The sequence below is a fragment of the Mastomys coucha genome, unplaced genomic scaffold (genome assembly GCF_008632895.1).
Source record: "Mastomys coucha isolate ucsf_1 unplaced genomic scaffold, UCSF_Mcou_1 pScaffold23, whole genome shotgun sequence".
Lineage (NCBI taxonomy): Eukaryota > Metazoa > Chordata > Mammalia > Rodentia > Muridae > Mastomys > Mastomys coucha.
In genome coordinates this window covers 91,979,654-91,998,823 of record NW_022196906.1, presented here as the reverse complement: position 1 = coordinate 91,998,823, position 19,170 = coordinate 91,979,654, and the positions used below count along the sequence as shown (strand labels likewise).

Below are 19,170 nucleotides of genomic sequence, written 5' to 3'. Positions count from 1 at the left end.
GAAATCCGCCTGCCTCCGCCTCCCAAGTGCTAGGATTAAAGGCGTGCGCCACCACCGCCCGGCTTGGTAATTGCTTTTCTTATGACACAAACTATACATTCTTCTTACAACCTACTCTAGGATCCAAAAAGAGGAAGGTCTTTGGCCTTCCTCTGGGGTCAGTAGCCAGCCATCTTTCAATGCCTGACTTGAAGGGGTCTTAGCTGTTTGATTCACTTTCCTAGATTGACTCAATTAATCTGCATCTGGGGGTGGAGGGGACTTCAGTGAGGAAGGCATTCATGATACTGATGTGTTGGAAAGTGGCTCGCGTCTGAACACAACACACCAGGCCAGAACAGTTCCACGTGTAAGAGGTTTAGAGAGGGACAAGGTGGCGGTGGAAAGAGAAATGGGGAAGAGGGGGGAGTGAGAGAGAGAGAGAGAGAGAGAGAGAGAGCTGAGAGGGGGGCTTTCTTAATGTATGGGTAATGATGTAACACAGGTAAAGGTGGGAGGTAAGCCGAGTGGATTCTGGGAATATGGTGGCAGTTGCCTTGGCAACAGGTCTGCGGGTCCCGCCTATGTGATGTCATGAGTTTCAGAGGTCCTGATGTCAAACAGACACTTTTCAAGTTTCAGGGAGAGGGGAGACTTGTGTGTGTGTGTGTGTGTGTGTGTGTGTGTGTGTGTGTGTGTGTGTAACTGCTACCCTAGACTCAGAGCCCTACCTTAGATATGAAGACCAGATACAAGGACAAGGCAGTGGACAGTCACATTGTAGTTCAGCTTCTCAGTAGTTCTTATTCCAACACCACAGGAAAATACAAAGGGTTGGAGCCAGGGCAACTGCTTATACCCAAAGCCAGACTAAGGTTTTATTAGGAATGAACAATGGTGCTGTGTCAGCAGCTTTTTGAGCCATGTGCCAAGAGATGAACGAAGACAATTTCATACCACTCTGACAAGGGACTGTCATTTCAAAAGCCATTATCCACCTCCCAGCCACTCAGAAATCCTAGCTTGGCACCGCAGCCAGCAAGTCTTGGTGACCCTGTCCAGGGAATGTCTTGATGATCCTTTGTCTCTTTCAGGTGACCAGTACTGGTTGTGACAGCCAGTGACCCAACATGACCTCTAAATGCTGAGATTCAATGTGGCTCTCAGAAAACGTATGACACTTATTAAAGTTCCCACACACTGCCACTCACTCACTCTAAGGACAAGGATGTCTTGGTTACTCCTATCCCTCCATGCTTGTCCACAAAGAACTGCCAGGTTCTCTCTTGCTGTACCCGCCTCTTGGTCAGTCTTATCTCTGCCGGTTCAGAGGAAGGTCATAAGAGGAGATGCCTTTTCTATAGGGAGTCTTGTCCACAAGCTCCAGAGCCAGTACTGACCCAGCTCTGACCCCAACGCCCACACTTTTTAAGATTTAGGCATAAAATTCAGGGGCCAGACAGTGAGTCGGCACTTCTCGTGTACAGCAGGTGAGTTGCTAAAAGACACAGAGCCACCTTTCCTCCTGCAGTTTGATTTTAACATATGATTTTATCTGGGAGGGTCTTTCTGTTCCTGGTAAGACAGCCTTCGGTGCTTGAATTAAACAAGCTGTTGGGTGGGAGGGGTAGGGCAGCTCTAAGTCCTAACACATGAGGCCGAGTCCTGAGAGCCTGCAACAATGTTTCACTAATCTGCAAGGGTTAGAGCCGCAAAAGATTCCTAAGCTTCTGTAATAGTCAGCCTGCTGCCCGTGGAGCTGATCACCCTCAGTTCTGCCCCACTGAGAAGCACAATGGGTAGGCCCTGGCTTCTCTTTGTCTAGTCCTTTCCTAAGGGAATGCTTTAAAATTACCCAAAATGAGTACATTTAGGGTAGAAAGCCAACTCGCTGTGAACACAGATGAAAACCAAGTTAATAAGGCTTTAAAATGTTAATGAGTAACTAGAGACACAAAGACCACTAAAAACAGCCACTATGAATACATGTGGCCATAACAAGACTTTTGAGGGCACAAGAGAATTCAACGAAGACATTCAGTTCTACCGTGAAGATGTTACCAGCTAATGGTAACACAAGTCTTAGGATAAACAAAATTAAATATGTTCAGATTAATAATCTTGGCACATTATTCTCTTCTCCCCCAATCGTTTTTAGAAAGGGTCTAGATTCGGATTAGACCATTACAGTGCTAGGACTACCACTGAGACCAAGGTTCTGAGGAGCAGGTGAGAGGCTGGGCTGGAGAATGTTAGAGATCTGTATCACTCAACCCTGTCCAGGCATTTGGAAGACTTCCTGGTTGAAGTGACAGCATCAGATCATGATCACCACCACCACAGTCACCATTGTGACCAGTACTGTTATTCAGCAGGACGCTGAGCAGGTTACGCAGCACCTCACCTTGGCTCCTCTGGACCCCTTATAGCAGCTGTCCTCCCTTTAGAAACATGTAGTCTTAGAACTGAGGTCACCTAGCTGTGGAGCTGCCAGCGACTGTGCTCAGCAGTCCCCTGGGTTCAGCTGAGCCTTACATGAAGAGGATGCTTAGCCTGGCTCTACAGGGAACAGCATTCAGCAGCCATGGGCCAGCCCCCTTGCAACCTCCTGCACATGGCTGCTTGAAAGAAAGTTAAGATGAAGGAAAAGACAAGAAGAGGGAAACTTCCTGAAGAATGGTTGGAGCTGGGTAGTCGATGTGCTGGAGGTTTGAAAGCAGGAGGTTGCCCATCACCCTGAGGTAGGGGCAGTCTGGAGGAGGTGTGGCCATGTACGACTGGAATGGATGTCAGAAATAGCCACAGGGTTCTGAGAAGGGGAGAAGCTGGGTGTGGTGGTGCATGCTTTTAATCCCAACACTCAGGAGGCAGAGGCAGGCAAAGCTCTGAGTTTGAGGAGAGCCTGGTCTACAGAGCGAGGACAGTCAGGGCTACACAGAGAAAAGGAGGGGGAAGGGGGGGACTGGAAGGAGAGAGAAGAGGAGAAGGAGGAGGAGGAAGAGAGAGAGGGGAGAGGGAGAGAGAGAAAGAGGGAGAGGGAGAAAGAGAAGGAAGAGGGAGAGGAAGAGAGGAAGAGAGGGAGAGAGAGAGGGAAGAAGGAAAAGGAGAAGAAGAGGGAGAGGGAAAGAGAGAAGGGAGAGGGAGAAGGGGAGGAAGAGGGAGAGGGAGAGAGGGGAGAGGGAGAAGGGGAGGAAGAGGGAGAGAGGGGAGAGGGAGAAGGGGAGGAGGGGAGGAAGAGGGAGAGGGAGAGGAAGAGAGAGGGGGATGGGGAGAGGGAGAGGAAGAGAGAGGGGGAGAGGGAGAGGGAGAGAGAGAAGAAGAGAGAGGGGGAGAGGGAGAGGGAGAGGGAGAGGGAGAGAGAGGGGGATAGGGAGAGGGACAAGGCAATCCAGGCATAGAGAATAGTCTAGGAAATGCAGGCAGGTCAAGAGAGAAGTGCTGCATGGAGGAGCGGGCCTTCCTGGGCTAGGCTCTCCTGTGCTCCTATAGAAGTCTGGACCTGGCATTTCCAAAACAGAATTTGCTAAGAAGGCTTATAGTCTGCTTCTTCATCTCATGACTTTGGGGCTTTAGCTGACTAAATGTGGCTCTCATGGCAAGTTCAGGGGCTGGCCTCTCTAGCCCCTGCTTCCAGGCCAAGCTGATTTAGCTCCCTTAGCATAAGGAGCTGTGCTGGAGGCAGGAGGAAGAGGGATCCAGGATAGGATGAACCCACCTGAACGCTTGCATCTTCTGTGGGAGCCCATGGGCTCTGTTGACCTTTGTCAGCAAACAGAGTAAGGTACACCCAGAATTGAAGACGCGTTCTTAGAAACTAGGGAAGAGTGCACAGGCCAGCAGATAGTTCCTGGGGGGTCTGGGATCCTCTGACCACACGTGGGATGCCAATAACCACTTTGTGGCAGGAAAGTGCACACAACTGATTTTTGAATGAATGAACAGCAAAAGCCATTCTAGGGCCATGCTGGTAGTTTTCAATGACTATGACAGAACTTCTTCCCATAAGACTAAACACTCAGGCAATGTGGCTGCCACTTCTTCCACAGAATGCCCCCACTACCAACCCCAAGAGTGATCTGGCTTCAAATGCCTGAGAAATGAGACATAATACACAGGGACATAGAAGATGGTTCATGGTTTAAATCTCCTATCAGACTCTGAGCTCACAGCCTGTCGTCTGCAATTGCCATAGGGCCACTTCCCACCATGGATCTCCTCCATCCAGCAAGCTGCAGTGTAGTCTGCTATAGCCATGGAGCTGTGGTTCATCCACCTCTACATATTTCTGGTGAGGTGACCCTGAGCCACTCCCTCCCCTTCTGCAGCCTCCAATCCTTCATTGCAAATGGTGGTCATAGCTCTGCCAGAGACAGCATAGCACCACCTCAAACATGGCTTCTTCCGTGCACGGCTACGAACTCCTGGGTCAGCAACAGCATAGTCCACTGCTGGCCTCACCCAGCCTGGTCTGTGGGACGGAGAGCCTTTTTAAACTCTCCACTCTCCTGTGATGTCTTTCCTGGGTGGCCAGGCATCCCTCATACTCAGAATTTATTTCCCGAGGTGATAGTTTACGGGTTGGGAGGGTAGACAGTGACAGTCCTTCCTGACGGAGCAGCTGCTCTGAAGGCTTTCCCATACCCCGCCCCCATTACCTAACTTTGAGATGCAGTTATCCTGATTCTCTAATTACCCTGATTTCACAGGTTAGTAGAGGCTCAGAGAGGGGGAAATAATTTTCCCTAGGGCAGTCGTTCACACAGAGATGAGATTTCAAAGGAGGTCAGGCTTCAGAGTTAACAGGTCATGACTGACTTCTAGACAAGAGTGGGGCACAGATAGAAAAGTGGGTGCGGGAAGATACGGGATAATTGCCTCCTTCGAACTTGGGCTTCTCAGTGAGCCCTGTGGCCTCTGGGGTTGGGAAGGACAGACTTCTATACAGACTGCACTCTCCTGCCCCTTGATGAATCCATTCATCCCATAGCACTGCTTCATGAAGAGCCCTTGCCCTGCAGAGCCCAAAGCTCAAAGGCAGATTAACCCAGAGCTCTGACCCCTAGCGTAACAGTCACACTTCTCTTCGCTAACCTCCTGGAGTCACACTGCCTGGATCCATATCCACTGGGTACCTATCTGTCCTGTGTCTTAGTTTCTTCATAGGCAACATAGGAGGAATCTGGGCACCTTCTTCATAGAACTGTTGTAAGGACAATTGTGATGGTAGTAATAATAATAACAACAGCAGCAGCAGCAGCATCAACACATAGAAAGTGATTAGAAGGATGTCTAGCAGATGCAAAATACCTGGTAGACATTGTCTATTATTAAATAGATCTTGGATCTTGGCCTATTTGTTGGATTAGAGTAGATCTTGGATATAGTCAATGCCCACCTTTTATACCTTTCTGCTGTCACACTTAATGCTCATCTAACAAATACACCAGAACCTATCATGCTGGGTCTTGAGATGCAGAAGTTAGGTCTTCGCCATCTAGAATCTCACATACATGAGCAAGTGTCATGGGTGACCTAAGAGATAGACCTGCTGAGAAGAAGCCTGGGGCAAAAAGAAGGACAGCGGCATGATGGCCAATCCAGACAAGACCAACAGAGCAGGTGAGCCTGAGCTAGCTCTCTACCAGTGAGGAACTATGCTTCCAAAAAGAGGCAAGACAGATCATCCCAGAAAAGTGAGCAGAGAGAGCAAAGGAAGACACCCACACACAGGATGGGGCCAGGAGTATAAGGTGTGTGGCAAGGAGTAGACAGGCAAGAGGCTATATCCTATGGTCAGTCAGCACTGAGGAGCTCCTGGCGGTGTTAACTGGGAAGCAGTACGGTCAGGTTCCCCACGAAGATGTGAGGGATGGGCTGGAGTCTGGATGGTGGGAGAAGGGAGATGACTGTGAAAAGAGGCAGTAATTAAACCAGACCATCCACAGGAAGTGTTGGGCTTAGCACCGCAAGCTTGAGAGATGCTAATTGTTGTTGTTGTTAGAAGCAAGATCTTCTGAGCCCTGCAGCCAGGAAGAGAAGAGGTGGATGTTACAAAGCGGAGTCCTTGGAAATGCTGGGGGAATTGTTCCTAAACACTTTTATCTTCCAAGCAACCGTTTATGCGGCTAGGTAGTGGTCTCTAGAACAAAAAAGCCAGTCTTTCTAGGCACCATGCTTATTCGGTACTTAGGAAAGCCGGCAGGAGACAGCTTGTTCTCTGAGCCACACAAAAATCAAAAGTCACAAATTTTCTAAAGCTGGAGCCCAAAGGCAACATTTACACAAAGTGGTGCAACCCTGGCAGAGCTCCCCCTCCCAGGATGGGAAGTGGGAAGGCACAGCCCGCCCGCTCTCAATCAATGGACACAAGGCCTCAGAGGCTCTCAGGGCTGTGTCTATGGGGGCCGAGGGACTTTTTTTTTTTTAAATCAGGAAACTGCATACAGATACCTTTGTGCAAACTTAACGGTGGGGTGGGGCGGGGGGGGGGGGGGGGGGGGGGGGGGGGGGAGCTTTCCTGGAATATAACCTGTGTGTGGGCTGTGTGAGTCAGAGGGTAAGAAGATTTTCTGACTCACAGCCCATTGTCAGGCAGATCCCCACCACCACCACTGGCTGAATGTAAGACAATTCCACTGTGAAGGAGGGGAAGATGGTTGCTGAGCCCGTATTCGTTCAGCTTACACTTCATCTCCAGAGGACGTCTTCCCCATCAGAAAGGCAGAAATAGGGGGATGGTAGGTACAAGGAAGGAAAGATGTAGTACCCATCCTGGGGTATCTGTGTATCAGAGGAACCCCCCAAAGAAGACAGAACAGTTGAATTGAATGCACTTCAATGAAGGCTTACAGCCAGCAAGACTTGGGCAAGCTAGCATACCCCCCGCCCCCCAGCACCCTGCCGTGTGTGTGTGTGTGTGTGTGTGTGTGTGTGTGTGTGTATTCGCATGTGCGTGCACGCAGCACTCTCATAGTTTAATTTACACAAGGACAGGATGTGGCAGGGGTCTAGACAAACAGGTGACTGATGGGTTCCCAGTGAGGGGACTGCTAGACTGGGCATAACCCTTTTTATGTGAAATACTCTCCCGAGTGTATTCAATTAACTCCAAGCCAAGTACACTACTAAACTCCTGAGCTCAGGGGGGAAAGGACTAAAGTGCAAACTATCACAGGAATGACTGTCACAGAAAGGCACAAAGTCCCTGGGTCCCTCTGTGCTTTAACAATGGGGATTCTAGCAGGAGGTCTTTTCAACAAGCCCTGGCTTGCTTGATGGCAAAGAGGTTTTCTCCGGGGGGGGGGGGGGATTACTGGCCACAGGATGGTCTCCAGAACTGGGCCCCAGAGGTGAGAAATCCCCACCTTAAGTACGAAGGGCAGGCTCGGGCACACCTGCGGAGGTTCCTCTCCCACCCCCGCAGAGCCCTACTCACATTAGTCAGCAGCAAAACAACCCAATCTGGATAGACCTTCAAAGCTTAGCCAGAGAAACCAGCTCCAGACCCACTGGGCAGTCACCATGTGCCAGAGGCCGTGGTGAGAACCTGTCAGCACAGCCATCTCTCCTGAAGCAGCAGTCAGTGTTTGTTTAGAGCCCTGCCACACCCTGCTTATTCAGATGTGGAGCCTGGATCCCCTCCTGCCGAAGATGGGTGAGCCTTTCTTACCACCAACAGAATACAGGAGAGTAGCCAGGAGAGGGGACAGTTTGGATAGGTGTTCCCTAAGCCCCATGTACAAGGCTTGGCCCTACTGGGAGGTGGTGCGACTTCTAAGAACTGAGGTCTGCTTGGATGAATTCTGGTGATAGGAGGATATATTCTTGAAGGGGACATTGGGATTCGGCTTTTATTCTGACCCTTAGGTGAATAGCTATCCCTCCATGGCCTACGTGCACCTCAACACAAGCTCAGAAGGAACAGTACCAACTCATCATCCGCTGACACTTGCAAGGCTGCACGAAAGCCAAAAAAACAAAACAAAAAAAAACCCCTACTTCTTTTTAAGTAGATCAGCCCAGGAATTATGTTACAGCAACGGAAAGCTGACTGACACAGTGCCTTCAGAGCTCATAAAAAAAATGTCACACACATTACACATCTGCCTTCCTCTCTTGAGACTCTCTCATTCTTGAAACCTAGCTGCCATGGAGAGCAAATCCGTCTTGAGAGAATTCTCAAGCTCCCAGCTGGAATGTGGAAACAGGATTCAATTTCACAGCCTAACCCGAAGGCTCTACCATTCCCTATCTACTCAGAGCATCCTTTGTCTGTTCCCCTGCACATTCAGTTGCATTTCTGGATCACCAGGACCCCTAACTGTCATGGCTTCTTGCAAGGATCTGGCAGGCAGTGCCTGACCCTGTTCCCTAATAGGACAAGACTGTATCTGTCATCACTCATTCACCCCCCTCCCCCCAGAAGTGAGTGGCTTTAACGGAAGCAACACAATTCTTCCTCTGAATTATGATGAGGACATCATAGGAACCCGAGCCCGGCCAGCTGTTCCTCACAGTATCAGCAGCATGGTCCTTTAAGCCATCGACAGCAGCAGCATCCGGGGACTTGGTAGAAAGAGAAGCACTTGAGCACCAAGTGTGTGAAAACTAATGTCCCAATGACTTGGGTGGTTAGCTGAGGAGCTCTGGAGTTTCAGTGTCTAAGGATGTATCCAAACACAAGAGACAGGAAATCAGTTCAGAGAGCTGAAGGAGAAAGATGCTCTGTTAGCTTAACTATGTGGAAAATAATATTAGCACCGAGAACTCCTATAGCGTCCCAACCTTTTTCTCTCCCTTTCCTCTTTCATTTGAATGCCTGCATTCCTGACCTTATCTTGTTTTTTTCCTTCATTTGGATTTCTCCATGTAGCCATGGAGAGTGTCCTCACTAGGCACAGAGAGCCTAAACGTATGCCCCCTCTCCTTAGACTGTATCCTAGGAAAGGGTGAGATGGGACCAGTTCGAGTCTCCTGTGTCACCCTGGCAGCAGGTGCTCATCCCAGCAGAGGTGGTGTGCTGCGTGTGCAGACCCGCGCAGGACCCAGAAAGGAAGTAGAGAATTCTCACCAGTAAAAAGGAGTGCTTCTCTCAATGGTAAGGAAGCGCTGATGGACAGAAAGAAAATCAAATAGTTGTAACTTATTTCAACCCACAGCTGGCCCTCCTAGATGAGTGTGCCAGGGGATCCTCTTCACAGTCTGGTGTTAGCAGGGGTGCTGGTTTTGCAGGTGGTATTGGCAAAGGCAATATGTATTGTATTATCTCTGTGGTCCTCAGAATTGACTTCGGGGAGCCGGGCAGAGCAGCAATCACGATGCCTCTTTTGTAAATGTGGAAGTAGAAGCGGGGTGTCTAACCTGTTGCTCGCATGCACACTGCAGCCAGCTGTGCTGACTGTAACATCAGCTCTTCCCACTCATCCCAGGACCCACAACCCTGAGGATGCTCACTGTTCACCTTAAGACCTTGGGGCAGAGATCTTCACAAACACATCAATCAGAAACCTTGAGCTTGAACTAAGGAGGCATGTTCTCTGAGATTTTCATCTATGGTTTGGGCAAAATGATCCCTGCTGAAGAGCATTTGCAGTGAAGACCAAAAGGGGAACGAACTGTGGGGAGAGCGCTGGGTGCAGGAGCACTGAAGACCGGTTATGGTCCCTCACTCCTGCCTTGCAAAACTCCAGTCTTAAAAGCCAGTGTGAGTCCTGAAAGCTACTTTGTAAATTTTGTTTGGTTGCTTTAATTCTTCTTTTTATAATCCTCAAAAGCATGCTGCTGACACTGATTTCAAAGGTTGGGAGAACTTTAGCTAGGACATGAAAGAGAGCCTGTGTTGAGGACTTGGAACAGACCCAGCTGAATACTAGGGCCTGGTCTGGGCAGGGGTGGCTCTCAGAAGGTTCCCAAATCCAACAGCTTCTGAGCTCTGTAGCCTGAGGCGTTAATTTCACTACTGGCATGAATATCTGTTAACATAAGAACCCACAGATCTCTTTAATGGGTCAAGAACAGGATCAGGAAGCTGGCGAGACTTGAAACCAGAGTGCTAACAGCGGTTTTTTTTTTTGATGGATTTCATGTGTTGCCATATATAATTGGATGCCTGGCTGGATGCATGGATAAATGGGCATAAGTGAGCATTTGCAAGGAAGTTAAGGAGGGAAGGGAAGGAAACACAGATGGTTTAAGAGAAAAAAAGATTGAAAAAACGTCTGAAAGTGGGGATAAAGAGAGATACCTAAAAAACATCATGGAGTAAAAAAAACTATGTGCAGAAAAATAGTATTTTTCCATCTCTCTTCTCTCCTTCCCTTTTCTCCTCTTCCCTCTCTTCCTTCTTTTCAGCCTTACGTTGCTCCTTTGGCCAGCTGACCAACTGGTAGACAGACACACGTGGCAAGCCTTTCCAGATAGACCCACTGGAAACTGTAGCAGTAATAAGTTTTGAGGGGCAGGGTACGGGGCCGAGCGGGGGAAGGGGCCCTTTCCTTCCCTTTCCTTCTCTTCCGCTATTTGGTCCCCCCCCCCTTCCCTTTTATAATAAAAACAAAGAAAGCAGCAGAGGGCCAAGTGCTGGGAGTGAAAGACAGGCCCTGTGGAGGGGTCATCCTGAGTTCAAAGCTAGATATGAAGGCCAGGCCAAAGCCAAGGGAGGCGGTGCCAGAGCCAAGTGAACAAAGAGGCCTCTTCCAGAGAAACCCTGACCTGGTGTCCACTGTGGAATGACAAATGGCCCTTCTGCCACCAGGATGCAGGACCAGGCTCACTGCTGGGTCCTAGCAGAGGCTCAGTCTCATTCTATAGGATCCATTCACTATGGAGGGGCAGCTGAGGACAAGATCAGAATGATTTGGGGGAACTGTCTTGACCAGAAGTGGGGACTCTATTTCAGGCTGAAGAACACTTATCTGTCTGAGCCCCACCCAGATAAACCCATGCAGGTTGATTGTATCTGACACTCACGGTTGGTCTCTTGTCTGATACTGTACAGTATGGACAAAGGAGACTGGGCACCTGTTGGGTCCAAACCAGCCTTTCTAAAAATCTACCAGTCCTGAGGCGGCTGCTGCACCACGGTCCTGAAGGATCTTTACTGACCAGACTGGAAATGTGGGCTAAGAGCTCCAGGGACACAGAGACAGCTCATGCCTTTCTAGACTATGTTGAGGGTGGCAGGGGAGGTAGACTAGAGCCAGTGACCTATGGTCCTTTTGCACCTCGCTTGTGTTTTTGATACATTCACGAGTATAGCGTGATGTCACCTTCCCCCAAAGGAGGAGCTGCAGACTAAGCACTACAAATTGCTACTTGACCCTGGACCTCGGGTACCAAGGTGGATGAGGATGACGCCAAGATACTCACATACAGGGGGCGCTGGCGAGTGCCTGAGAGGCCCACACAATGGAGAGAAATCACAAGCTTGGCGTTTTCAGCTCTTAACGTTTTGTTTTGGAGGAGCAGTCAGACACAGGTTTTTGTTTTGTTTTGCTTTGTTTCTCCCTGTGAAATCTTAGAATCCCTGGCCCTCACTGGCAACCAGCTCCAACACTGTGCAGGCCAAACAAAACACATCTGCAAGCTGGATTCCATCTTTGGCTGCCATTCCGAATACAGATAAGATTCCCCAAGTAAAGGAAGAACATGAGACATTGCGCCAGTAGCCTCTTGGCTCTTTGGAGAGGAATGTTAGCCTGGCTCCGCCTTGCTCAGGAAGGACACCCTGCTGGCCTGTCAGGTCACGTGTAGGTCTCTTTTCAGGCCTTCATCGATGATGTCTCTCTGCCATCTTTTGCATACACAGCTACATACAAGCGCTTGCATACTGGGTCTCTCGGGCAGCTTCCTCTCACCCAGGCCTTTCCTGATGAGCCCTGGGCTTCATCACGCATGGTCTGGTCTGTTCGTTTCCTCTTCCCACCTTGCCCTTCAGGACCTTGCTCAGGTGGCCCCTCCTGGGGGGACATCCCTAACCATAGTTCCCTGAACCCCAGTCCTGGACCCCCTCATCTTCTACTATGCAATGACCCATAGATGTATCTCTTTCCTCCACAGTCCTGGACACCCAGGAAGCCAGCTAGCCCTTTCCTTAGGCTGAGCCTAGAACCCAGCAAGAGACAGGTCTGAAATAACATTCATTTACCAGACACTTTTCTTGTCCTTGGCTTTTCTTTCATTCCTTTCCTGTTTGGCTGGCTACAGCTACTTCCTGTCTATCCTACCAGCCCCAGATCAGACTTAACTTGTGATGAGAACTGTCTCTGACCTCCCAGGCCAAAGAGGGGTCCTTCCTTGTCCTGATCACACCCCAGTGTGAATGTCTGCCTTGGACCTCTTCCCCTAGTCTAAGCCTTCCCAGTCCCCACTCCCACACTCTTATCCCCGAGAGACTGAAATTCCCTCAGAAATCTCATTCTGGCAAAAAGAAAGCCAAAGCCTTGGCCAGCCAGAGGTAAGTGGGAAGAGATTAGCCACTTGTCACAGCCTCTTTCAGAAGAGACAGTGAGGGGCAGTGGTGGGCACGAACACACCTCGGCAGGGCTGCTTAGACATGCCTATCTTGGGCCCTCTATTTAAGCTTTAATATCACTCCAGGACCCCAAGATGGACTTGGGGAGATGGGTTACTGGATCCCTTTGTCCCTTTTCCCAGCGTGGCTAGCCACAATGACTACATTTCCCTTTTCTTTTCTTTACTATTCGACTTGTCTTTGTAAATTCGGCTTATCCAGGATAGGCAGCTGAACCTGGCTTTGTGGGGTACGGACCGTGACCCCAACTTTGATAGCAATCCCTCCTCCCAGAGAGCAATGCCAGTGAGTCTCCCAGCAGCAAAGATAACAGTGGCTTCATCCCAGCATTACCCTGCTTCCTGGAGCAGGATCCCTTGCTTGTTCACCTACCAGGGAGGTCTAAGAAAAGGCAGGCATTGCCCTTACCTCTGTGCTCCGAATCCTCAGCCCATACTTCCCACCTAGTGCAGTAGGGACCTCCTCTAGAACCCCAGGATCCCCCTCCAGCCTGCCCATGTCTCGCCTCCCTTTGTCTTCATAGTGCAGGCTGTTACGACCTTTGGGTGTCTGTCTCGTACAAAGACTGTGTGTTCCTGGATGTCACTGACTGCGGCTTTGCTATTTTGTGTGTCTCTGGTGTCATTACCACATTTAAGGGAGGCAGGCTGCTCACTCTGACCTTCCCTCTGCCCTCTAGGTAACCCTTGCCCCAAGGTTAACACAGGAGGAAGCTCTATGTATAAAGTTGGTGAATTGACATAAACGATGGCATCAGCAGGCACACGGTGGACCCTTGGTGAATACTCACCAGTATTACTAGGTGATCAAAAACAATAATCAATCAAGAACAAGCCAGCACACTCAGAATCGCAGTGACCCCAAATAAAGACACGTCTGATGTGAATTCCGTGTAGTGGCCCGGAAGCAGTCTAGGACCTTGGAGAGAAGGCAGTCCCTGTCTGAAGGTAGTCATTTCTGACTGTTAAGCATCTGGTGCCTGGAGACTTTAGAGCAGTGGCTTTCAACCTTCCCAACTCTGTGACTCTTTAATACGGTTCCTCATGTGGTGGTGATCCCCAACCATAAAATTATCTTTGTTGATGCTTACTGCATAAGTATTACAGTTTTGTTACTGTTATAAATAGTAATGTAAATATGCAATGCAAAAACACAGGATATCAGATACGTGACCCCCAAAGGGGTTGTGACCCACAGGTTGAGAACCACTGTGTTAGAGTGTGGCATTGTCCTAGAACAGTAATTTTCTACCTCCCAGGGCCTCTCTGAGTACACTGCTTGCTGGCTACTCTTTTCCCATCATTCCCATTGGCAGGCTCAGATACTGATCTAATGGCTTCCCAAAGAATAAAGCAGGTAAGACTGAGTGGTCCTCCTGGCGATCCTTAACCCTCTTCAGTCACGGTCCTTGAGAACTTAGCTATCCTGTTTTTGAGAGGGCTGTTTGTCCACAGAGGAACCTGGCAGAGTGTAGGCTGGGGTGTGGCCTTCAACATAAGAAGGTTCAAATCAGGGACTGGAGAGATGGCTCAGTGGTTAAGAGCGCTGACTGCTCTTCCAGAGGTCCTGAGTTCAATTCCCAGCAACCACATGGTGGCTCACAACCATCTGTAATGGGATCCGAAGCACTCTTCTGGGGTGTCTGAAGACAGCTACAGTGTACTCATATACATAAAATAAATAAATCTTAAAAAAAAAAGAAGGTTCAAATCCCCATCCCTCCAATTTTCTTGTCCATATTAAGCCCCTAGTCACTGGCTTAATATGGAGTTCCCAGTTGCCCCTTCACTGAGCTGTGGGGGGACATGACACAGTGCAGGGTATACAGTAGACCACTATAAATGCCCTTGGCGAGTGAGGGAAAGGTAGCAAGCTCCCCCTTCCTGCAAAGCAAGGCAGCTCTTGGAAGCAGGCACAAGCCAGGTCTAGACCGATGACCATGCAAGAGACACTGGGAGTATCCTGGCCTCCCAGGAATCCCAGAATGCTGACAGAGGCCTGAGGCTGACCTTCCGGAGACTGCTGCGGTCCTGCTAATTGGGGTCTGCAGGTCACTAGTTTCCCACTCCGGAGGGGTTAGGGCCTCCTCTACCCCTATGGCTTCTTCCCCTGACCGCGGATGCTGCCTACTGTTCTATAGGGTTAGGAATTGGGTGAAAGGTTGAAAAGGAAGCTCAGGGCTCAGTGGGTATCAGGGTGAGCCTTGGTCAAATCCCAGATTTGCAGCAGCAGGCCAGGGGACTTCCAGCAGGGACTAGATCACTGGGGGGTGGGGGGATTACACTTCAGACGCCTCCTTGTGCCTTCCTTCTTTTCCTGCTCTCCACCAAAGAGTTCAAAAATTCCAGGCCCCTCCTCACTACTCTACCAAATCCATGAAGTTGATTTTATCTGTAAAATGAATGAGCTCCTATCTCCTCACAATTAGGGTGAGTCTGGCAGAGTTGGAGCCTTCCCAGCTGACCAAACAATTGGTTTTGTCCAGCCACCAACACTTGAAGGGTGTGTTTAGCCTACCCTGGGGTTCTGGGCCTGGGAGAGAAGATCCACGGTGTTTTCCACCCACTGGATCTTTGCTCCCTTCAGATGAGCTAACCCAGCTCTAGGACAGAACCCCAGGGCAGGAGACACCAAGAACTCAGTAGTCTCACCATGCACTTGCGGTCATCTATGCCTGTCAGATCCTCCTCAAACTCCTTCCCAACTTGGAAGTCCATGATATAGTTCCGAAAAGTGCTCAGCGTGCGAATGATCATGTGGTCCCCATCCTGCACGATCTCTTTGTCTGGCTTCAGCAAGTTGGCGATTTTGCGCAGGGCCACGTTAACATCTACAAGGGGTGCGGAGAGAGCAGCGGCAGTTGTCAAGAAAACTCAGCGAAGAAAGGATTCCCTAGGTAGGGGGGTTCCTAGGTAGAGGAACAGGGTCTGCGCGGCCTCCGTGGGCCGTCTGTGCCTTGCACTTCCATTTTTATTCCTTTGAAAACAAAGTTTTGTTTCTGTCCCCCCAACCCTCCCTTTTTTTGCCAGACCTTAAGAAAACAACAACAACAACAACAAAAAACAAAAACAAAAACAAAAAAAACTAGCAACGCTAGCCCTGCTCTAGTGATTGAAGAATTATCTACCTTCGGGGAGAGCTATCGGACTCTTGCCACCAGTTAACCCTAGCATCTAGGGCCCTCTGGTTGGCAGCCCGCGGCCGCTCTCTGGGCTGGGGTGGCGGGGTCTGCGGGAAGCCCGGGGTTGCAAACCGCGGGCGGCGCTTACCGAGCGCGCGCAGGTACTCCTCGAAATTCTCGTTGCTCAGCATCTTCCAGTACCCGTTGAAGTCCACAGGCATTTTTGGGACAGACTGGGGATCGCCTGACACCAAGAAGACGGGAGCGGCTGTGGGCTCGGCCGGGACGGTGGCTGCCAACGCACTCCGGGTGACGGGCGGCCCGGAAATGGGCGCCCTCGAGGGATACGGGGCTCCGAGGGGCGGCGACAGCTGGATTCCCATAGTGCACAAAGCCCGCAGGAGGGTCCATTGTAGCGATCCCTCCTCCCAGGGTGAGAGGGCGGAGCGGGGTGGGGCGGGGCGGGAGGCGGGGGCGAAGATGGTGCGGGCCAGGTTTGTCCCTGCTGTTGGCCACCTTCAGTTCTGACCTTCCATTTGCTCTTTTCACCTTCCTAGCCTAGAAAAGGGGAAGGGTTGCTTTTGGTCCTAGTTTCCGTATACCCCTCCCCACTTCCCTTGGGAGTCCTTCAAACGCTTGGAATTCTCACCGGTACCCCCAAGGAGTCCTTCAAACGCCTCGAGTGTTGAAAACACGTCTCCTTCAGGTTTGCTAGCGTCATTAAGGAAGAGGCTGTTTACAGGCCTTTGTCTAGAGCTCCGCATCAGTAGCCTGCCTGGCCAGTTCCTAAAAAGCTGATCTGTTTAACTCTAGGGATGAACCCAACTGCCCACAGCTCTCCCAGGAAATTAACGCAAAGTTGGTGGTATTAAATGTGCCCTGGACAAGAAAGCGCTCCAGGTGAACCCATGCCCGGTGGTCAGAGACCCAAGGCTTTTGGACACTATTCTCTGGGATAGTGTGGTTTTTGTTTTCTTCCAGGGAAGGACAGCACAGACCTTTCCTCGATTTTGCACTACTTTTTTCCAGTTAATATATTCTGGGCCCTTTCCATACCTGTGCATGGAAAAGACTCCCCATTGTTTTTGTAGGCTTCCATTACTAGCTTCAGCTCCTAGTTGCCTGCGTCTGGGATGGGGTGGGGGAGGGGTGGGCATGTTCTGTGGCTTCTGATCCTTGCTGCCATTGGCAACAGTAGCAGTGAAGACCTTTATCCCATCTCACTTGCTACCTGTATGCTATAAAGAGATGACATTCAGTGTTTGACTTTTTGACCTCCTAAAAGACTAAATATTTCTTTAATTTTTTTTTTTTTTTTAAAATCACAGATCAGTGCTTATGAGCCTTTGGAATGACGTATGGTATGCTTTCTTCTAGGTGCAGAACCATGCCTCCCCCAGCTAAATGACGAAAGAGCACCATCCCTTCAGGGTAGGGAAGTGTCCTCTGGGAGAAAGGTTGGAATTTTAGCCCTCCTCACTCACTCAGGGACTCTCTTGCTGAACACCAGGGACTCTCACCCTCAGCACTATTGAAATGAATCTTAGAAGATGTTCAGTAGCACTGCTGGTCCCTGCTCCCTAAAGTTCTGCAAAGATATCTCCAGATGTTGTCAAGTTCTGGGGTTAGAAAAAAAAATCACCCTGGTGGAGAGCCACAGCTGTATCCCCACTCACAGCTTTGGCCTGTCCTTTGTCTGCTCTGGCATGCTCAGGCTGCTCTTGCTATCTAGATCCTGGCCCTGTGTCCCCTCCCCAGTTAGTTGGGCAGCCAAGACTGCCTGTCCCTGCCCTGTGTAACATAAAAGGTATAAGAAGCCACATCTTTGGTCACTCATAGGGATAGGTCCTGCTTTGGCCCAAATCATCTAGTCTAAGACAATTGTGTGAGGGGCAGCCACGGCACACAGCTTCGTTGTCATCCTGACTCACTGGAATGGAGGTTTGAGCCTCTAGGGGTTTGAATGCTGAACAAACAGTTCCTCCACCACCCCCACCAAGTCTAAAGTCCTTCCCCTGCAACCTCCCCAGCCACTTTCCTTTGTGCCCCGAGATGAGTCTCCTGAGATGGTTTATGGGTTTATGCCAAAGCCTCGTGTAGTGCTTGACACACAGTAGGGACAGTGAGCCTTGGTCTGTTGCTGAGCTCAGAGTGTCTCCTTATGTTCTGGAAAGAGGCTGCTCCGGGTCTCTTCTCTGCTGTTCATCAGGGCGGACCCAGCTCTGGCCCCTCCTTCTTCCCCTGATCATGTTGACCACTTCTCTTGCTTGACCTTTACTCTGAGCTGGTTTGCTGAGCACATAGCACATTAGTCAGTTAGTTTACTGTCTCTGCCTGTGTCTTTGTCTAGTGCCCTAAATAGGTCCAAAAGCTCCCACTCTTCTACATCTCCTAGGAGGCTTTCTGTGGTAGTCAGGGCACCACCTTTGGGTGGTGACCTCTTTGCTGGGATGCGTGTGTCTAATGACCCTTTCACAGGGGTCGCCTAAGACCATTGGAAAAGACAGATATTTATATTACAATTCACAACAGTAACAAACTTAGAGTTATGAAGTAGCAATGAGATAATTTGATGGCGGGGGGGGGGGTCACCACAAGATGAGGAACTGTATTAAAGGGTCGAGGCATTAGGAAGGTTGAGAACTAGTGAGTTAAGGTTTCTCTTGTGATAAAACAAAGGCAACTTATAGAAGGGTTTATTATTGGCTTAGAATGATGATGAGAGTCTGTTGCTGTCATGTGGGGAGCATGACGGCACACGGGCAGGAATGATGGTGTGTGGCTGGAAATGTGGCTGAAAGCACACATCTCTATCCAGAAGCTAGAGCAGAGGGCACTGAAGATGAAGGTGAAGAGAGAACTTTGAAATTTGAAAGCCTGCCTCCCACACACTCTGCCCATACAATCCTCCAATGATACCAACCTGGGAAACCAAGAATGTAAACATCTGACACTACGGGGGTCATAGCTGCTGACTGTTCTGTTGCCTCATCAGGTTGCATGTGTGCGCTTTAGGGCAGACCACCTGTTTTGATTTACCGCCGTGCAAAGTACTCCGTGGATGCTGTGGGTACCACTGTGGCTCTCTGTCTGCCGATGCTCCCTCTGCTCACTGGATTCTGTAGAGCTGGTTTCAAGTGCCCTTCTGTGTGACTCGCGGTTACCTGTGATGTGTATTCACAGAGGAGGAACAATGGGGGAGAGAACGTCAGAGCTGTGGGCCTCTGGAGGCTGGGGATCAAGGAGAACTCCTTAAAGGAGGTGGCTCTCGCTGGAGCTTCAGGCCAGGCAGCATCAAGGAGGTGTCAAGGGGGTCCAGGGGAGGATGAGCATGGAGAGAGAAGGAAAGAAGGAAGGAGGAGGGAGTTCTGGTGAGAGTCAGCATGCTGAGTGAATAAAGGGGCAGGTTTGATTACGGCAGCCTGCCATAGACGAGGATAGTCCTGACGGGGATTTCTTCATTCCCTAGTCCTAAGAACAGGAGTGGCTCAAAAGTGTCAAGGTCGAGAGCAGCGAGCCAATGCCTGTGTACGTGCAG

At 50.0% G+C, this 19,170-nt stretch overlaps 1 protein-coding gene across 1 annotated transcript in view; it reads right to left on the bottom strand.

The window, feature by feature from the left end:
• Positions 1-16,076, bottom strand: part of Rbp1 (retinol binding protein 1) — a 22,789-nt gene extending 6,713 nt beyond the window's left edge. The window contains 3 exon segments of the mRNA XM_031346374.1: positions 15,163-15,341; positions 15,781-15,911; positions 15,913-16,076. Of these exon segments, the coding sequence (XP_031202234.1) occupies positions 15,163-15,341; positions 15,781-15,911; positions 15,913-16,043 (441 nt within the window). The 5' untranslated portion in view covers positions 16,044-16,076.
• Between the last annotated feature and the right edge of the window lie 3,094 nt (positions 16,077-19,170).